This window comes from Garra rufa, chromosome 17, assembly GCF_049309525.1.
Source record: "Garra rufa chromosome 17, GarRuf1.0, whole genome shotgun sequence".
Taxonomy (NCBI): domain Eukaryota; kingdom Metazoa; phylum Chordata; class Actinopteri; order Cypriniformes; family Cyprinidae; genus Garra; species Garra rufa.
In genome coordinates, this window is record NC_133377.1 from 28,492,460 (window position 1) to 28,513,140 (window position 20,681).

Sequence of the window (20,681 nt, forward strand, 5' to 3'; positions counted from 1 at the left end):
ACGCGCAGCCGCTGAGTTAGAGCGCGCCTAAAAACTCGCTAGGTGGCTCACTGGCTTTGACAGAGCTAGAGCATCTGCATCATGAGAGAGAGTGAGATTAGGCTGTGCACTAGTGAGCTGTAGGCACTTCTACGTGCGTCGACTCAGCGCATCGTACTAAACTTGTGCGGAATTCTTTCGCGTGGTTCTGTAGTGAACCTTTTGAAGTTTCGCCATGGCGAAAAAGAGTTTGTCAAGCAAAAAGTCTTTGAGGAACTTGTTTTCTAAAAGTGAAGCAAATCTCAAAGAGTCTGTGGAGAAGGATGACAGCGGCAAAGGATCGCTCAAATTATTCCGATGGAAGTCAAAGAAGCCGGAAAGTTTGGAGGAGAGCCTAAAGGCTGAAAGGTAAAACAATTTCATTGTTTTCTGTTAATACTGAATGATCCATGCTTATACTTCGTCCATGTATGTCAAACTGTCTAAAACCGTGTATAAACCACAAACTGAATAAAATTTGAATATCTTCAAAAAAGCCTATTCATGAGAGCAATGTACATGTTTGTAACTGTGATTTTACTTTTTATTTGGAGCCTATATTTGTCTCAGTATTCTTAAGATAATTGGTACAACGTGCTATTTGACGGTCACTGTGTGACAGTAACACATAAAATATAAAACATTTCTTGAATCCAGTACTGTAGGTCTAAGACTAACCATTGGTATTTTTTTTTTAATTAATATGTTAGTAAATCAAAAGCAACCTGTTATGATTTATTCTGTAGGTATTTCAAAACTAGCTCACCTATATTCTGTACAGTCAAAGTACAGTTAGTTTCTTTTAATTTGATTGCCCTTGTAGCTTTCAGAGAATTATAGTCTATTTAGACTGTTCTACAGTTATTTGTATGTTAAGAATTTATTCTTAATAATATTTTGTATTTGTATCTTTTTTTGTAATATAGGGCATACATTATTAGTATCCGTTATTTATAATAATATATTTTTTAACGTTATTATTTCAATATATTATTATTTATTATTATTAAGATTTATTATTGATAAGATTGTTAATGTTTTCTTGCACGACTGCAGTGAGGAGCATTTTTTTTTTAAATTCAGGATAGCTTTTAAATAGGGGTGGGTGATATGACCAAAATCTTATATTACCATATTATATCACAATATATATATATATTTTTTTTTTTTTGCTTAAAATAAGGTCTTTATGATATCAACATTTGATTCCATAGAAATGTCATAATTCGTGTCACCAGTGTCAACAAAAAAAGAGCTCACTGGAGACAAGTAAACAGTAAGTGATTTAAAAAAAAAAACGAATAAAAAAATACAGTAGAACAAATAAGAAATGCTACATACATTGTTTAAAGTAATCAAATGTATAAAAAAACACTTCATAATCAAAATTTAAGTTACAAAAGTGGTTTAGTAAAGAGCAGTGAGAGATTTTCTTTCTTCTGTTGTTTAACATGAATGACAGACAGCAGAAATATTAAACTGCTCTCACTTTAAGAGCTGCCTGGATCCAATATACTGTTACACATGTGTTGTTTTTCTCAGCTATTTGCATTCATTTAAGACCTGATGTGTTTACGAGGATATTTGCAAAGACGGGGCAAAAATAACTCCTTTGATACTCTCACTCGTTTTGACTGGTTGCTTGATGAGTGACTTGTTAAGGAACTGTTTTCAATGGTGGACAAGAAATGAACTAAATGATTAGTTTTTGCTCTAATGTAAGTTTATTCATAATAACTACTTGAAATACAGCTGCTATGTAAAAGCAATATGAGATTTGATATTGTTCTGTTTGATGTAGTAGAACACTGCAAAGTTAAAGGTGCAGTGTGTAATATTTAGAAGGATCTACTGACAGAAATGCAATATAATATACACAACTATGTTTTCAGAGGTGTATAAAGACCTTGCATAATGAACCCTTATGTTTTTATTACCTTAGAATGAGCAACTTCTATCTACATACACAGTGGGTCCCCTTGCATGTTTCTACAGTAGCCCTAAACCGACAAACTGCTCTACAGAGTGTGTTTTATCACTATGTTGTTCTTGCGAATAAAACACTGACACAATAATGAACAAGTAACAAAAATATTCTCAATAACATATCAGTTTGCTGAGTAATTAAGTCAATTTAATTCCTTAATTTACCTTGGTAAAGAAACCTCATTATCTGAGACGATGACATCTTTGTCCTGTGTTGGCCACCACAGCTTCTTTGTGCAATTCACAACCTCGCTTCTAGTTGCCGCTAAAATTTAAACACTGCACGTTTAATACAAACTGTTCTTGACTATTTTCTGTAAATAAAAATGTTAAATAAGCTTCTTGGGCCACAAAAGATAAATGTCCGTAAATGTAAAGTTCTTCAAATGGACTGAAATACAACATTTGACCCATACTGTTCCTAATAGAGTGTTTTCACGACACGTCAACAATTGGCCATATTGGCAGCACTGATTGTAAACAATGCCACTGAACCGAAAGAAAGAGATTATTGCTGCTGAAAATGGTCAATAATTGTCATGTTTTGGGCTGTACTTATCGGTCGGACCAGGAAAGACATTTTGAAGAAAGGAAAGGACGTGATGTGTGGCCAAGTATGGTGACCCATACTCTGAATTTGTGCTCTGCATTTTAACCCATCCAAGTGCACACACACAATTTGTGTGAACACACACCTGGGAGCAGTTGGGGATTCAGTGCCTTGCTCAAGGGCTTCTATTGAGGCCCCACCGACAATCCCTGCCAGACCTGTGACTCGAACCCGCAACCTTCAGGTTACTCTAACCATTAGGCCACAACTGCCCTCAGTACTATAGACTGGATATAATACTATACCCTGCTGAAAAAAAAAACTGTCTGAGGAACAAAAGGCGTTTGTGGTTGGCCAAACTGAACCAGGATTTCCAAGGGGAGAATCTTGACAACATTTCTTTTTGTTCTTATGTTAAATATTGGGCTATTATCTTAATACTCCTCATATCTATTGACTTTAGTTGGGCCCTTTCCTGCTTATTAAGTCCTTTTCTATATGATTTAGCAGTTTCCACACGTTTTTTCCCGTGGTTTACACAGCATAAATTAGCAGAACAATGTATTCAGTAATACATTAACTGTGCAATCTATGCTGTTGTTTACATGCAAGTATTTCCAATATGGCCACGCATCCGGGTAACTGACCACATCCTGACGCAAATGCAAAACCTTTATAGGCCAACTAAGATAAGAACCCATCACAAAACATTAAGTGAATTCATTGTGGTCAGAGCACATTCATAATCTTTACCAACATTATTTTTATTGTAGGGACAAATTGGAAAAAGTAAATTAGAACATTTAAGGACTCCAAGTGACTGTGGATTATACAGGCTAAAGGGAAGTCTCATGAGCTTGTACAAAAACAATTGGGGCTTATTTGGGAGCTTAAATGGTACACACTTTAGACTTGTTATGCGGTGGACTTTGATGTTAGTCTTGGCTCAGTCTACACCTTTCTATTTGAATATGCTAATCAGCTTCACCTACTAGTCAGCTGGTGAATGTGCTCAGAAAGAGGTCAGTAGTAGTACTGCTGCTTTATGGTCCCTTTCAGTCATATAAGAATAACTCATAGTCATATTCATAGAATGCTTAGAATTGTTCCCTAATTTCAAGGGTGGTAAAATGTTGGTGATTTAAAGACTGCAGAAGTGACTAATATACAAATTATGCAGCTAATTATGGTGACACTTATACCAGAATTTTTTTTTAATGAGTGGCAGTAATTGCTACACAAAAGGACCCAATATTGTGTGAAAAGCATGTCTGTTCGGATTTGCACATTCACACAGCTTAACCCTCAATTAAAAACCTCAACAACAAGCTTTTGTACTTAAATATTGTAGGTTATTTGTACAGCCACAAAAGCTTCTCCCTCAGGTGAGCAACCAGCTGTAATCTTACAAAAATACCCTGACATGTGACTGTTCTTCAGAACCTGTCCGTTGTAACAGACAGGATCTGTCCTCTGTGTTTGCTTGGCACAATACATTGTGATGCCTTATTCAAACACGGTTCTCCATGTGTCTCCATTCCCAAATAAACCGTGACACAAAAGCAAACAAACTGTGTACTCGCAGTGAGGTCATGTGACAGGAGTACATTCAGAATTTTTGTGTATAGACTCAACTTTTCAAGTTTGTAGGCTAGTACATTTCTTGCCTCAGTGTTTTTAACAAAACAAATATAACTGCATTTCTTTCTTTTGACTTAGTTTTCATTGCTACCAGCACATGACAAAGTTATACCTAAAGGAACTGGCCACACTGCATGCTTACTGTCTTCCATCACACAGAGTGAAACTCATACATTCAACTGTTCCCTCCGGGGAGAAGCTTGTTTTAAAAACTTAGATACATGAGTAAAAGTTTCAGCTTGTTTTCACCTGACACTGTTGGCATGTAAGTGATACCTTTAAAGGTGAGCCCTTTAAATAGTAGAAATATTTTTAAAGTTACAAGTTGAACAAAGATCACTTCAGTGATTATGCTCAGGTTCAATTTGAAATGTGCATGTTTATGCATCTTCAAACCAATGCATTCAGAGTCAAGTGCCTGGGGGTATTTAAGGGTGGGTTTGGAATGCAAAGCAGGATATTTAGCAAAAGACCCTGCAATTTTTGGCCTCGTGATTGCTCTCACTTGTTGTTGAGGTTCCTAGATAATCACTGCATGTACATGCATGCTAATGAAAAACTTTAAAGTTGTAGAATCAGTCTCAGCAGTCTACATGACATTTTTTGAAGGATTGTATCGCATCAGTTTCCTCAATTCATCAATCGTTCAAATTACTCAAGTAACAGGTGTGCTTTGTTTAAAATAGGTTTATGTGAATGACAACTGTGTGATTCATTTTCAAAAAATGTGACTGCTTCCTTCATGACAGGGACTTTTGGATGCACCTGTTCCACCTTAATATTTTCCTGTTGCCTAATGCTGGCCAAATCAGAGCTAAGTTATGAATTGCATCTCCTTTTCTAAGACTCTGTAATGCCACACAATTAAGCAATTGTGTTCATTAAGAAAGTGATGCAGTGATTCCTGCCTGCCTGACTACTCACCCTTGTTTTGCACCCACTTTACTTAAGTTATTTTAGGTGTTGCTGTACAATGGGCCACACTGGGTGTGTTTGTATTAGTAAGTGCGTTTGTTTTACGCATTGTCCACATTTTGTTCTCTGAAAGTATGTGGCAGGTTTCCGCTGACAGTGTATTTTTTAAGAAAATTTATAACCTGTTTACACATTGTATTCGGATGAGATGCCTGTCTTACGAAAGACATATAATTTAATGTTTCACATTCTTGTCATTGTCGCTGGCTGACTTGAGCGTTGGCGCCACACAGTAAACTCAAGGCCACTGTTTTGTTTGCTCTTTGTGCATTTATCTGAACTTTAAACTGAATCCTCAATCTCCAAATCTCTAACTGAATGTCGTCTTCCACAGAACCGAATCCGAGACGTTGGAAGTTGGCGACATTGAAGCTCCAGATGATGATAAGTCAACTAAACGCAAATCTCTATTTGGCACTGTCCTCAAGCCAAAGGTCAGAGAGCACCACACTTATACTTGAGTTGGTTTTAAACCAACATGTGTATGACTACCCTACACTTTTAAAAATAAAGGTGCTTCACGATACCATAGAAGAACCTTTTTTGTCTAAATTGTTCCATAAAGAACCTTTAACATTTGAAGAACATTTCTGTTTCACAAAAGGTTCTCTGTGGCAAAAGAAGGTTCTTCAGATTATAAAAAGGTAAAAAAGAGATAGTCCTTTGTGGAACCAAAAAACTTGAACCTTGTAAAGCACCGTTATTTTTAAGAGTGTAGTGAAAAACAAATATGCTAAAATGAATTTGAAATACATTTATTCTATGCTAAGTATTCTACAAATACCCTGCAATTGTACTTTTAGTATCCTAAACTGGTATATTTGAAGTCTGCTAAATTGGAATTTTGTGCTTAATGCACTTTAATTGTGTGGAAGTAGTATTGTAGTCCAACTAAAGATATACTTAAGTATATTTCATTGTGCTAAAGTGGAATTACTGCAAGAAAAGTTTCAGGTACACTTGAAATATCTTGCATTTAAGAACCATTATTATTCAAAGATCATACAGTCCTCATCAGTAGTGACATTAAAATACATTTTAGGCTTAATATTAAGAAATTTGTAGTTGTACTCCAAATAAGGTTTAACATTTTTATATCAGTAAGTCTTGAGCGATATGTCAGTAAATATGTTAATAGATTTCTATCTGCATTGTAAGCAGTTTTGAGATACTGAGATTAAAACTCAATTTTGACAAAAACGTCAGATAGAACTTTATAATTCCAAGTGACAAAATGTATTTACATATATAACTTTTTTACTATAGGTATGCAATACATATGACAAAATTGCTGTAAACATTTATCTTTTAATTTTAATTTGTCCAACCCTTTCATTACAGTATGTGTTGCCATGCCAAGGTACATATATTACTAATATTTAAATACAGAGCTTGAAAATGAAGGTAATTAGCACAGCTAATAGGGTGCAGTATGTATGCAAAATAATTAGAAGAATACTAATAACAGTAAATCTTCTATGTAAAGTAAAGCTTCTATAATAACAGTAAAGCTTCTATGACCAAGGAGTCAAGGTTTGGCTGGTTAGCGTGGCCCCATTACCCCCTGCTGGTAGATGTCATAACTACACCATCTTTTTCAATTTACACTTAAACTTAACACAGTTTTGCTCTGAACAATAAAAAAAATTAACACACAGGCATATGTATATGTATATATACACTGCTGTTCAGAAGTTTGGGATCAGTAAGACTTTAATGTTTTTTAAAGAAGTTTCTCATGCACGTCAAAGCTGTATCTATATGATCAAAAATACAGAAAAAACTTTAATTTTGTCAAAATATTATTGCAATTTAAAATAACAGTTTTCTATTTTAATATACTTTACAATATAATTTATTCCTGTGAAGCAAAGATGAATGTTCAGCATCATTACCATCATTATCATTTTCAGTGTCACGTGATTCAGAAATCACTCTAATATGCTGATTTATAATCAATGCTTGAAAAATTGTGCTTAATATTTTTAGGATTCTCTGATGAATAAATAGTGTTTAAAAAAATTAAAACAGTGTTTATTCAAAAAAGAAATTTTGTGTTACAATACATACTACTATTCAAAAATTTGGGGTCAGTAAACTTTTTCTTTTTTTAAAGCAATTAGTACTTTTATTCAGCAAAGATGTTTAATGGTTAAAAAGTGATAGTAAAGACATATTGTTAGAAAACATTTCTATTTTGAATAAATGCTGTTGTTTTTATTCATAAAGTATCACGGGCTCCAAAAAAATATTGAATGATTTCTGACACTGAAGATTGAAGTAATGGCTGATGAAAATTCAGTGCTGCATCACAGAAATAAATGATATTTTAAAGTATATTAAAATAGGAAACCATTAGAAAATATTCTTTTAGGATTATTTGATGAATATAACGATCCAAAGATCAGCATTTATCAGAAATTAAAAGCTTTTGTACCATTATTCACTATATCATTCAAAAGTTTGAAGTTAAATTTATTTATTTATATTTTTTTTGGAAAGAAATTGTAGAAATGTATAATTTTATTTAGCAAGGATGCTTTAAAATGATCAAAAGTGATGATAAATACATTTGTAATGTTACAAAAGAGTTCTATTTCAGATAAATGCTGTTCTTCTGAGCTTTCTATTCATCAAACAAACCTGAAAAAAATCTACTCAGCTGTTTTCAACATAATAATATAATAATACATGCTTTTTGAGCAGCAAATCAGAATATTAGAATGATTTCTAAAGGATCATGTGACTAATTAATAAATAGCAATTTAGAATACAATATTTTCAGATGAATCATATTTTCAAGCTGGATGCTTTTAAGTGGACTCCTTCTCATATATTTACATCCACATTTTAAATTATTAAATGAATAAATAAACAAACAGTTATTTATTGATGATGATGATGTAGGAGGAATAGAGGAATGATTTAGTCTGTCCTGTCATGCTCATGTTCAGTAGTCCAGAAATTAATATGCATACCTTTTTTGCACGGGAGACATGCACAGACGTGATGAGGGACACGGATGATTAAAGCAAATTGTGCTAAATGTCATTTTAGGAGTACTGGGTTGTCTGGAAAACAGGAGGCCTCCTCTTTTTGAATGTTGCTATTCCTGTTTATTGTTTCCAGGGTTCCTACTTGGTTTGGAACATATGTAATTTAATTTAAGTAATTCCCAGGTATGGAAAAGTGTAAAAAAAATATTATGTTTAGATTATAAACGAAAATTAAGAATATAACAAAAATATTTAGATTTATCACACAAGTAATGTGTTTTCATGGCAGCTGTTTAGTGTATGTCAAACACAACTAAATGATTTTAAGATACACCTTTTCATTATGCAAAATGCAGGTTCAAAGTTTTTTCATGATATTCTTACTTCCATATTACACAGTCTCAAGGACCTTTGCACAAATAATAAATATACAGACTCTTTATGCACGAGAAACCAATAAACTTAGCATATAGGACAATGCACACTGAGCCACCTATTGTGCCATCAGCGCATTTCTCAATGTCAGTTTCTTGGCCGAAAACACTATGTGTTAAAGAAACCCAAGGCCTTGAAATATGACATACTGCCCTAATAAAAGGCAAATTTTAAACAATTTGTCAATTTTTTATAGACCTTTGTACTTAGCAAAAAGAGCAATGCACACAGCTGTGTCATGCCATCAGTCCATTTCGTGTCATGGTTTCTGTGCCAGCGCAGAGGATGTGTTAAATTGAACATTAGGCCTTGATATTAGAAGGACTACCATAAGGAAAGACAAATTTTAAGCAAATAGATCTCTATTAGTTCATGTGAATTCATGCTCTTGCTTTATCCATAGTAAGATGGCAGTGATGCACAAACAGGTTTTATTAAACTAGAAATTGTAATGTGTAAGCATGCAAAAAAAAAAGGGTTTGCATCCTAAGGTTTTATTAAAATCTTTGTAACTATTGTTCTTTGGAGCTGTTAGTGTACGTTAATTGGTCAGTTTTTAAAGTGGGTCATCTGTAATTTGGCTTACTATTTAAAAGTACTATTTAAAAGTAATTGGTAACACTTTACAATAAGCTTCATTGGTTAACTACTTTAGTTAAAGGAGTAGTTCACTTTCAGAACAAAAATTTACAGACAATGTACTCACCCCCTTGTCATCCAAGATGTTCATGTCTTTCTTTCTTTAGTCGTAAAGAAATTGTGTTTTTTGAGGAAAACATTTTAGGATTTCTCTCCATATAATTGACTTCTATGGTGCCCCTGAGTTTGAACTTCCAAAATGCAGATTATATGCAGCTTCAAAAGGCTCTAAACGATCCCAGCCAAGGAAGAAGGGTCTTATCTAGCGAAATGATCGGTTATTTTCTAAAAACATGTACTTTTCAATCTCAAACGCTCGATGATGAGCATTTGAGGTTAAAAATTATATAAATTATATATATATATATTTTTTTTTTTTTAGAAAATAACCCATCGTTTTGCTAGATAAGACCCTTGTTTCCTTGACTGTGATCGTTCAGAGCCCCTTGAAGCTGCATTTTGGAAGTTCAAATTCAGGGGCACCATAGAAGTCCATTATATAAATATTGTATTAAATGCATTGTTCATTGTTTGTATATGTTAGCTAATTCATTAACTAATGAAGTATTAAGTATGTATTTCATGTTTTAAAGTTAGAGTTTTGGTTATTTTTTGTAGTAAGATTAGGAACCAAGCACTTTATTTTTAGGCTTTTAGCTTTTGGTTATAATTCCTTTTTGGATTTTCTTTTTCACTTGACCAGCAGGTGGAGCTATTTGCATGTATTTGTACATGCATGTGTGAGTGCTTATTGTAGCTGAACAATCCACAATGGCTTCACAATAAAGTGTTCACAGTGCTGACAGGTTAAGCTTCCAGCAGTTCTTTAGAAATTCATATGAAAAAAATGTCTGTAAGGTTTTTTTTCCCCTTTATGTGAAGCTTCTTTAAGTTGCTTTTGGAGTCATATCATCATAAACATAACGTCATTACTTTTAAGTTGTCATTTCACACAATGCCTTTGATTTACGCCATTGCTTATGACACAGATAAGCATAATTCTTCCATAAAAAGCAGACAGCATTTATTAGTCATGTTGAAAGCTTATTAGTGTAATTCAAGTAGGTTAAAAGTTAATAAAGGGTAACAAATGTACTTCATGGATAATATTTTAATTAACGCTTTCAGATTCACTATCAGAAAAATATGTTGTGTTTGTCATCAAAGATGCTATACCAAACATATATATGTCATTTAAAAAAAAAAATATGAAACAGATTTGTGTATTTCATAATACTAGTGAACGATATTGATTAGTCGGGTTGTTTGACAGGATGACTGATGACCAGATGATACGGTCATTTTGAACTGTAACACAGTTCAAGGAATACAAAGGGCCTCCACCCAGACTGATAGACAGTGACACATATCTCTTTATCTCACTTCATGACATTTGATACTCCAGTGTTATCAGATGGAACACTGAACGCACTAGCATCAGACTTATCATATTTCACCAGACAGCAGAACAAGACTTAATTTCCCAGAGAGATAAATATGAAATTAGGTCATAATGCATGGTAGTGATCTAATTACTATGCAAATAACAACTACATTGATTGTCTATTTATCAGTCAGTTATTTTTTCGATTAATATGATTTTCCTCTTCACTGTTTTTCTTCGTCTTCCTTGTTACTGTTTATAAAAATGCCATTATTACATTATTCCTTATGATTGATTTAAACAAATGCTCTTTTCTCTGTGCTTCCATTCTGTTGTGTTCTGTGCTCTAGTTTTCATTAGTAAAAGTGGTTGAATCACATTCAGTAAATACAACTAAGATAAACAGGGTGTTTCATGAATACTTTAGTAACAAAAAGGCTTTAACTGTTTCCAATGAATCATACCTCTCGTGCCTAAAAAAGGAATTAAAAAATGCAATCAGCCAGGTTACTGCGAGAGATAAAATGTTTCTTGAGTTAACTTTACAACTACATGGGATCAGAAATGAATAGCTTTATATTTTATATACATTTAGAGACAATGCCGGTGGCTGACAGATGTCACGATGTTGAGCCAGCATTGTGATCAGGGTTGCCAGGTTTTCATAGCGAAACCCGTCCAATTGCTACTCAAAGCTAGCCCAATCACATTTTCCCCCGGTAAAATTTTTATTCCAGGGGCTTAATATCACGTTATTGGGGTTGCTTCAACCTACAGACATGAAAACAACCCAACAGTGTTAAAGTAGCCCAATTTTGCAGGAAAACCACAGGCTTGTCAACACTGCTTGTGATTCGTATATTTCATTGCAGACATCATCTGATGCCAATTTGGTAGACATCCCCCAACCCTATTTGTGACATATTTGTATAAATAAATATAACATTTTTCATTGTATTCATTCACCTCCTTTCTGTTTTTACTTACTTCTTATACTTTCTTTTCTGACTTTCTATTCCTTTTGGTTTTTTTTTAGAAAACGAATCTTAGTTACTCTGAGAGTGATCTTCGTAAAAGCAAGGGCTTTACTGTATCCCTATCCTGGAAGAAGAAGAAGAAGAAAAGAGATCTTTCCCAGGTTCTTTCAAGTGAAGTCCTAGATGTCACGGATCCCATCAGTGAAATCGAAGAATTTGACAACCAGGTAGAAATGAAACTAAAGCAGCCTACACCAGAACCCTCCTGTACTTCTGACCAATCCCAGTCCCAGGATTTCCTGAGTGACATGTCTGAAGAGGAAACAGGTTTTATGCCTTCAGATCTGGACAGCACATCGATACCATATATTGACTCTCCCCTGTCTGATAGCGATGCTTACGAGACACCCCCAGATAGTCCATCCACTGATACATTTATACAGTACCCCATCTCTGAGTCTAAAATGACCAACTCATTCAATCCTGTTTCTAATGTGGAAACTGCAGCAAGTACCAACAAATGCATGGTCCATAACTCAAACATAGATCTGAAGCCGATTGGTGGTTCTTTTAGGAATGATCATCACTTCTCTGATTTCAAAACTGTTAAATCAGGAATTTCAGCAAATATTAAGCTTAACACCATCAACTTACACCATACTCTTAACAAAGACAAAATGTTTTTTCAAAAAGAGGCACACCTGGGATGTAAAAAATCCAGCGATTCCATTCATGAAACTTCCATAGTTTCTTCCATTCCCCAAAGTTCCTTTCCTTCCATCCCCCAAACTTTAAGCTCTTACACCCCCCACAGTTCTACCTCTGTCATCCTTGATGGTTTCACCTCAAACAAAACTGGGACCCAGAGTTCCAGCTCAAACTCATATTCTGCCGATACCCTTCCAGATGATTCCTCTGGACTTACACCTTACATTATATCTACTGAGAAAGACGATTCTCAAACCAAAAACATGTCTGCCAGCAACACTAATGTAGTCAACACTGACCCCTCCAGTGCTGATACTGTTTCATCTATGCCAGATGTGATTGCCTCTAGCAGAGTCACAGAGAACAGTTTGGATGCTGATACTGATGTTTCTAAAAGTGATTTAAGCTCCAAACCTCAGAGTTTATCCACAATCACTGTACATTCCACTTCTGATTCAAGTTTACTGAAAGAAACTCACCCTGAGATTCATTGTGAGACCATTTCAATTGAATCTTATGAAACCAACAATTATTCTTCCTCAACATATGCCACTGACTCAGAGAAACCTAGCCCTGCTCAACCTGTCCTTCTTAAGAATGAGTCAAAGATCTCTGTACTACAGTCAGCTTTGTGGAGAACCTACAACAATAAACCAGCTGTCACCTTTGACCGTTCACGTCCCTCAAAACCCATCAGCCCTGACCATTCCCGAAGAGGTCTCTCTAACAATATGTCTCATTCAGATGTCGAAACCCGAACTCAAATACCAGAACAAGACCAAATAAGTCAGGAGAACTACCAAGCTATATCGAGCAAGCCTTCAGACTGTGGTATCTCCAGCACTTTGACCTCTAAAGTCATACCTGCCTTAATTCATCCTCCCCCTCACTTAGATGTTTCAGACCAGCTGTTCATCTCTCAAACCCCAAAGACAGACATAGACACACAACAGAAGACATTCAAAGAGTATGAAGATCGTAAGGTAGATGTTCAGAAGGCATCTACTCATGAGTTGATTGACCAGGTTGAAACCACACTAGTTCTGAATAAGTTTCAGAACAAATATGGACCAGAAGTTGAGGAAGGAAGTAGACCATATGATATTTATAATCAAAATCATGATGAGGTTGTTCAAGCGAGAAGAGATCAATTCCAAATGAACCAAAACACAAGAGAACCATCTGAAATGAAAGGTGCATTCGAAGCAGAGGTATATAGAGGCACTGAAGTGTTGACGGGTCAAGCAGAGCAGCAGATTCACCATCTTTCTCCACTGAAACCAGCCCTACCAGTCAATCAAGAATGTGGCTCTGAAGAATGCACTTCAGCCCCTCCCTTCTCTGAGCCAGTGAAGGTATCACTTGCAGATTCAAGAATGGAAACACTCAGTCACCTGGAGATTTGTCTCCACCCCTTTGCCCCGCAGCAGTCAAGTGGAGAGATAACAATACTGGAGGACACGGCAAGGTGCAAATACCAAACAAGCTTTGATAACCAGCACGCTGAGAGGGAGGAACACACCAGTGGTGTAGAGTCTGAGGATATTGCCACATTTCTCCCAAGAACACAGGACAGTGAAAGTCAAGAACACAGCAGTGGCAATATCTCCACTGCACACACCAGAGGGGAGACCTTCAGACACGCTAAAGACACAAGCCACCAACAGGGAGAGGTGAGAGTGACAAAGGTAAAGACAGCCAGAGATAATATCACTCACGGGAACTGGGAAATAAGCGAAAGTACAACAGACAACAGAAGGGAATACGAAGATACCACAGATGTTACCGCTGTTCCTGATCAGCTACTTTCAAGAAGTTTGATACCAGGTGAAAGGTGAGCTACAAAAATATCTTGTTTTTAATCTATAGGCAGTTTGTGTGTGTTGGTGCTCTTTGAAATGTAATGTGTTGAGCTGAAAAACTGATGCAAATATTTGATAGATATTTTTATATGTATTTTAAAACCATGTAAATATGAATGCAGAAGTGAAATTCTATGTATGTCTATATATATAAAAGTATATATATATATATATATATATATATATATATATATATAATATATATATATTAAATATATATATATATATATATATTTGACTTCTGTTTTCTGTTCATGCATTTATTTACAGTATGCATAGTTCATGAAAAAAATATGCATGAATCAAATATTTTATAATACATACATATAATTTACTGTGTGTGTGTGTGTGTGTGTGTGTGTGTGTGTATATATATATATATATATATATATATTTATCATTTTACAATTATTTTATTAATGAATTTATTTATGCATGGTTTATAAGAAGATACAATTTAGCTTATCGTGCTTGTATTACACACTTTTCACATTTTGTGATTAAAGTGATATATGTGACCCTGGACCACAAAACCAGTCATAAGGTTAAATTTTATAGATATATACATCATATGAAAGCTCAATAAATAAGCTTTCTATTGATGTATGGTTTGTTAGGATAGGACAATATTTGGCTGAGATACATCTATTTGAAAATCTGAAATCTAAGGGTGCAAAAAATCAAAATACTGAGAAAAACACCTTTAAAGTTGTCCAAATTAAGTTCTTAGCAATGCATATTACTAATCAAAAATTACATTTAGATAGGTTTACAGTAGGAATTTTACTCTGATCTCTACTTAATTTCCTAATGATTTTTGACATAAAAGAAAAATCAATCATTTTGACCCATACAATGTATTTTTGGCTATTGCTACAAATATACCCCAGCGACTTAAGACTGGTTTTGTGGTCCAGGGTCACATGTGGTTCAATTTAAGTCAAATTAAGGGAGATATACAAGCATGAATTGTTTATGTACAGCACCACACAAACTTTCTGGCTTGTGTTTCTTTTTCTGCCAGTTTCATTGTTTTTCATTGAGTATATACAGAATGATTATTCTTTCTCTTTAAAATGAGTTAAGATGAACTTCAAATTCCTTTGTAAGTGTGGTGGAAGTTCTTGTCAAAAGAAGGGACAGGTTTATCAATGCCTCACCCACGAGCAACCTCAAGTCCACGTTCATTGGAATGGGATGGGCTGAAGGAATGTAAGGTAGTTCAAAGTATGCCACTGACTCAAACTTGATGATACACATTCTTGAAATAGCCTTCATGCATGAAGGCCAATGTCAAAACAGAAATCCTCTTGAATGCTTTCCTAGGCAAACAAGTGTAATCACCAGGAATGTGGCTGATGCTTTTGCATATTGCACTTTGCCATTTTGATAATGCTTACATTAAGCCTGTGAGTCAGGTAAATGTGGTGATTAACATGAACTAACAATAAATAACAATTAAATGCAATTGTTTTTATTGTTAGTTGAGAATATCTAATGCAGTAGTTAATGCTTACAATTAGCCTTTTTCACACTTCCGTGTTTCTGGCTTCCGGATTGGCGCTCGCAGGGTAAAAGTTTTTCCGGTGACAGCAGCGGCCGTACTTAACATGCCTAAGTTCGGGAATCAAAGTCTATTTTTACAGAATAGATACTATGATACTATGATATATACCGGGGTTTTACTCTAAAAATAGCAAACCTTTTTTTCAAAAACTTTGTGTCAGCTTCTGGTCATCACAAAGACTATGTTTATTTAATTATGAATGATAGCACTTATAATACAGTACAGTTTTGAGTTTTGCCGTTCTGTCTATTTGGTGCTGGCTCTGCATTATGACTCTGACTCACGTCAGTTTTTTTCGCGATTATTAATGTTGTTGTTATTATTAAAGTAATATTGTATTTTCTACTTGCTCTCCTTTGCATTACTCATTTTACGGTGTAAATGTACGTTGCATAATGTGTCCAGGGATATACATAATAAAATAATATAATACTAAACAATACAATACTCCGATTAATGGCTTTATTCCATTTGGATCTGGATTACGTTGCTGTATTGAGTTTAGGCATCATCCGGACACAGAATCGTTTAATTTAATCTTGGGAAAATGTGCATTTGGATATAAAGGCTGTCAAATGCTGTCATTATTTACCATGATGTAGTGATTCGAGGGAAATGACTGAGTAAATTGAGAAAATAGCTTAAATATACCAGAGATTGAGAACAGAAACTATAGCTGGCGCTATGTTGCGCATATTATATTGACGAGTCAGCGGTCTCAGTACCCATATAAATCACAAACAAGTAAAAATGTTGTTTCTTTATTGATTATATAACAACAACTTGGAAAACAGACAAAACAGAAAAGGTAAAATGCATTATTTGAGACAAGAGCATATTAATATAATAGGCGCAGACCTGTAGCGGAACTGACTTTACCCTGCGCTGACGTAGTTTCCGATTTTTGTGAAAAAGGCTTATTTCAGCCTAATTGTAAAGGTGTTCTTCTGTGCATCAAAGAGGCATCAAAACTGGTTTGTTTGTCAGAATTTACGTACGGTATCTTAGTCAGTTACGTTCAGTTCAGTTTAGTTCAATTCGCTTAACTTCTGTCCAGTTTTATTTATCAGCTGCTAGAAAAGGAAAAGGAAAAGGAAAGGAAAGGAGGTGAAGTAAGGCCAAGTATGGTGACCCATACTAGGAATTTGTGCCACCAGTTGGGGGTACGGTGCCTTGCTCAAGGGGCTCACCTCAGTCATGGTATTGAGGGTGAAGAGAGTGCTGGTTATTCACTCCCCCCACCTACAATCACTGCCGGACCTGAGACTCGAACCTGCCACCTATGGGTTACAAGTCCGACTCCCTAACCATTAGGCCACGGCTGCCCCCATGGCTGCTGTTATTGTGAATGTGAATTGCAGTGCAGGGCTTGCAAAATTGTAAAATCCCTGGTTTCCCTTTGGGCAGGCAGGCTCTTTAGGAGTTATCGTCAATGAAAAACAATTTAAAAACACAAAAATCGACAAATATCAAGGAAGGAATTTTATTTGTACGGTTTACAAAGTATCTGCAGGATTTTTACAAATGTAAAACTTTTTATGATCCTTTTTAAGACATGAACGAATAACCTATGAGTGGGGTTGGGCAATTAATATGGTAGCATATGTAAATAATATAAATATCACATTTTAGCCTTCAAACCATTTTTAAACAAAGGAATGAGTCAGTCGTAACCATTATTATATTAATTTAAAATATATAAATTTATCTAATACTTGTTTTAATTGTTTTTTTTTTTTTTAGAAAGCACATTAGCGTCTTTCATATTTACAACTCTGCTTGTTTGCTGCATAAAAACATTGGTCAATATTCGCATTGGTCTGAACAAAAACAGCAGAGGAGCTTATTGAAAACACAAAATCATTCTCTGCCACTAGGTGGGGCTTTTGGAACATCAGAAATATAGTGGTTTCCCTGGTAAACCATCGCTGCGCTCTTATTTTTCCTGTAAGAGCAGGCACAGCCATTTGTAAATTTTATGCGTCTGGCTTCCAGCCTCATCCCCGTCCAGCTATTTTTTGCTGTACAAAACAGCATGTTTTGCTGCTTGATATTGCAAATTGGTGTGTCTTACCACATTATTTTAATGTATTATCTTAAATATGAACACACTGGTTCATAATGCAAACAGCTGTACCGTTTACTGCACGTTGTTATTCTTCTCGGTATTTCCCGATAGCTACTAATGAATTGGAAATCTCGTCTATAGGATAACTTCCACGTTAAAGAATAAGATGAATAAAAACTTTCTGAAGACAGACGATTTCCTTCAGAGATATATTCATATAAAAACACCTGCAACGTGTTTTGACTTTGAAATGTTAAGTGCTAATATTTGTGACCCTGGACCACAAAACCAGTCGTAAAAAGCACAGGTATGTTTGTAGCAATAGCCAACAATACATTACATTTGTCAAAATTATTAACTTTTCTTTATGCCAATAATTATTAGGATATTAAGTAAAGATCATGTTCCATGAAGATATTTAGTACATTTACTACCATAAATATATCAAAACTTAAATTTTTATTAGTAATATGCATTGCAGAGAACTTCATTTGGACAACTTTAAAGGCGGTTTTCTCAATATTTAGATTTTTTTGCACTCTCAGATTGCAGATTTTCAAATAGTATTAAATCTCTGCCAAATATTGTACTATGGAAATCTTATTTATTCAGCTTTCAAATTATGTATAAATCTTAATTTAAAAAAAAAAGCCTTTATGACCGGTTTTGTGGGCCATGGTCACATTTATTCAACTAAAATCAGACTTTTGAAGGTCAGCTGTCACAGTAATCTAATGCAAATCTTGTCTTTCCGCCCCCAAATGTAATACCTCTTGAAATTATAATTAAGACTTTAATTTAATACTCTTTAAGGGACCCTTGGGAACCCTGTAGCTATTTAAGATAGCCCGTTGGGCAGGGCGGTGATACATTTTGGGAAACAGGAAGACACAACAGCCCCGGGATGTCGGGCTAGCGATTTTGCTAGCCCTGCAGTGAAGGTTTCATACATGACATTGTCAATCCAATCTATCAGACACCCTGTCAGATACTCAGATAAAACCTGTCACATTTATAAATGTCAATCATTTTAACAGCTTGGGTGTATTTTGTGTCACAAAACAAATTACAGGCAGCAACAGCAGTGAGAAAAAAAATCAATGCACATTGTTGTTGCAGCTCTGAGAAATGCCTAGTATGTGGATGTCTAAAATGATTGCAGTAATGCAAGTGACAGACAGGCATTGCGAAAGACGTCCCCAACCCTTTCTGCAAAATGTGGCCCCCATTACCATGTTCTTATTTGCATATTCGTTACGCATTCGTTATTAGTACTCTCAGTCTCAAAGTAGCATCAGACATGTTTTGAACAGAATGTGTTTTTGCCTGGAAGTGTAAATATGCTATTTAACTACATTTACCAAAAAAAAAAAAAAAGACAATAACACCATACGTAGATGGAGAATAGCTGCCAATGACTCTCTTTGACCTTATTTGAAAATAAGTACCTGATTTTTATACACGATAAATGTTAAGCCATTTTTGACAAGGAAAAGCTGAAATAATCCCTACAATTACTATAGTAAACTGTCAAAAATAAGCCTGGTGAAGTATACAACAACAATTTAGAAACAAGCTTTACGGAACATTCCATCAGAATGAACCAGAGATTTATGAAAACAATATGATTGTCATTCAAGTTTGCTCATTAAGTTGTAAAAATGGATTTGACATTACTCTTACGTGGGTGTAAACATTTTTTAATTTGTAAACATTTTTGAATCTTTCAAGAAATGTAAATGAAATTACAAAGTTTTTCTTATTTGCCTTGTGCAAATATGTTTTGAATGTTCATTTGTGAATGAGTGCTGACACAATGTTTAATCCTTATAGTATGCACTTAGCATGATTCATTCATACAGTATACCATAACAACATATAAGATTTAAACTAATACATTATATAATTATAGCATTAAATTTGAATTTGTCTTGTTGACAGAATCACTAATAGATCTAAAATTTAATTATACCCATGGAGGGAGTATAGAAGCCTGCTTCCACCACTGAATAAAAAATAAAAAAGGGTAATTGCAACATTTTATCTCACAATTCTGACTTTTTTCTCAGAATTGTGTGATACAAACTAACAATTCAGACTTTTTTTCAGAATTGCGAGACATAAACGTGCAGTTCTGAGAAATAAAGTTGCAATCTTGAAAAATAAAGTCAGTATTGCGAATATAAACTCACCATTATGACTGAATAACTCACAATTGTGTTATAAAATCAGAATTGCAAGTTTATATCTCACAATTGTAACATTTTTTTCAGAATTCTGAGTTTATATCTTGCAATTCTTACTTTATAACACAATTGTGAGTTATTCAGTCAGAATTGTAAGGCATAAACTCACAATTCTGAAAAATAAATGTACAATTCTGAGAAATAAAGTCGCAATCCTGAGAAATAAAATAAGAATTGCGAATATAAACTTACAATTCTGACTTTTTTTTTCCAACAATTGCAAGTTTATATCTCACAATTCTAACTTTATAACACAATTGTGAGTTATTGAGCCTTTGTAACATGGAAAAGCTGAAATAATTCTTATAATTACTATAGGAAACTGTCAGAAATAAGTCTGATGAAGTATATACTACAGTTGACTTCACTAAGCTCCGCCCCCTTTTGATTACAGGCTCAAAACAACTCAAACAAGCTGTAACATTCCATCAGAATGAACCAGACATTTACGAAAACAGTATGATTGTTATTAAAATGTACTCATTAAGTTGTAAAAATAGATTGGACATTAGTCTAACGTGGGTGTAAACATTTTTTAATCTTACAAGAAATGTAAATTAAATTAAATTACATAAAGTTTATATTATTTGCCTGGGAGAAAATGTGTTATGCATGCTTATTTGGGAAAG

General features: G+C 34.6%; 1 protein-coding gene across 1 annotated transcript in view; it reads left to right on the top strand.

The window, feature by feature from the left end:
* The first annotated feature begins 214 nt into the window (after positions 1 to 214).
* crybg2 (crystallin beta-gamma domain containing 2) overlaps positions 215 to 20,681 on the top strand; it is a 40,736-nt gene continuing 20,269 nt past the window's right edge. The window contains exons 1-3 of the mRNA XM_073821457.1: positions 215 to 387; positions 5,505 to 5,604; positions 11,661 to 14,143. Of these exons, the coding sequence (XP_073677558.1) occupies positions 215 to 387; positions 5,505 to 5,604; positions 11,661 to 14,143 (2,756 nt within the window). The remainder of the gene's footprint in view (positions 388 to 5,504; positions 5,605 to 11,660; positions 14,144 to 20,681) is intronic.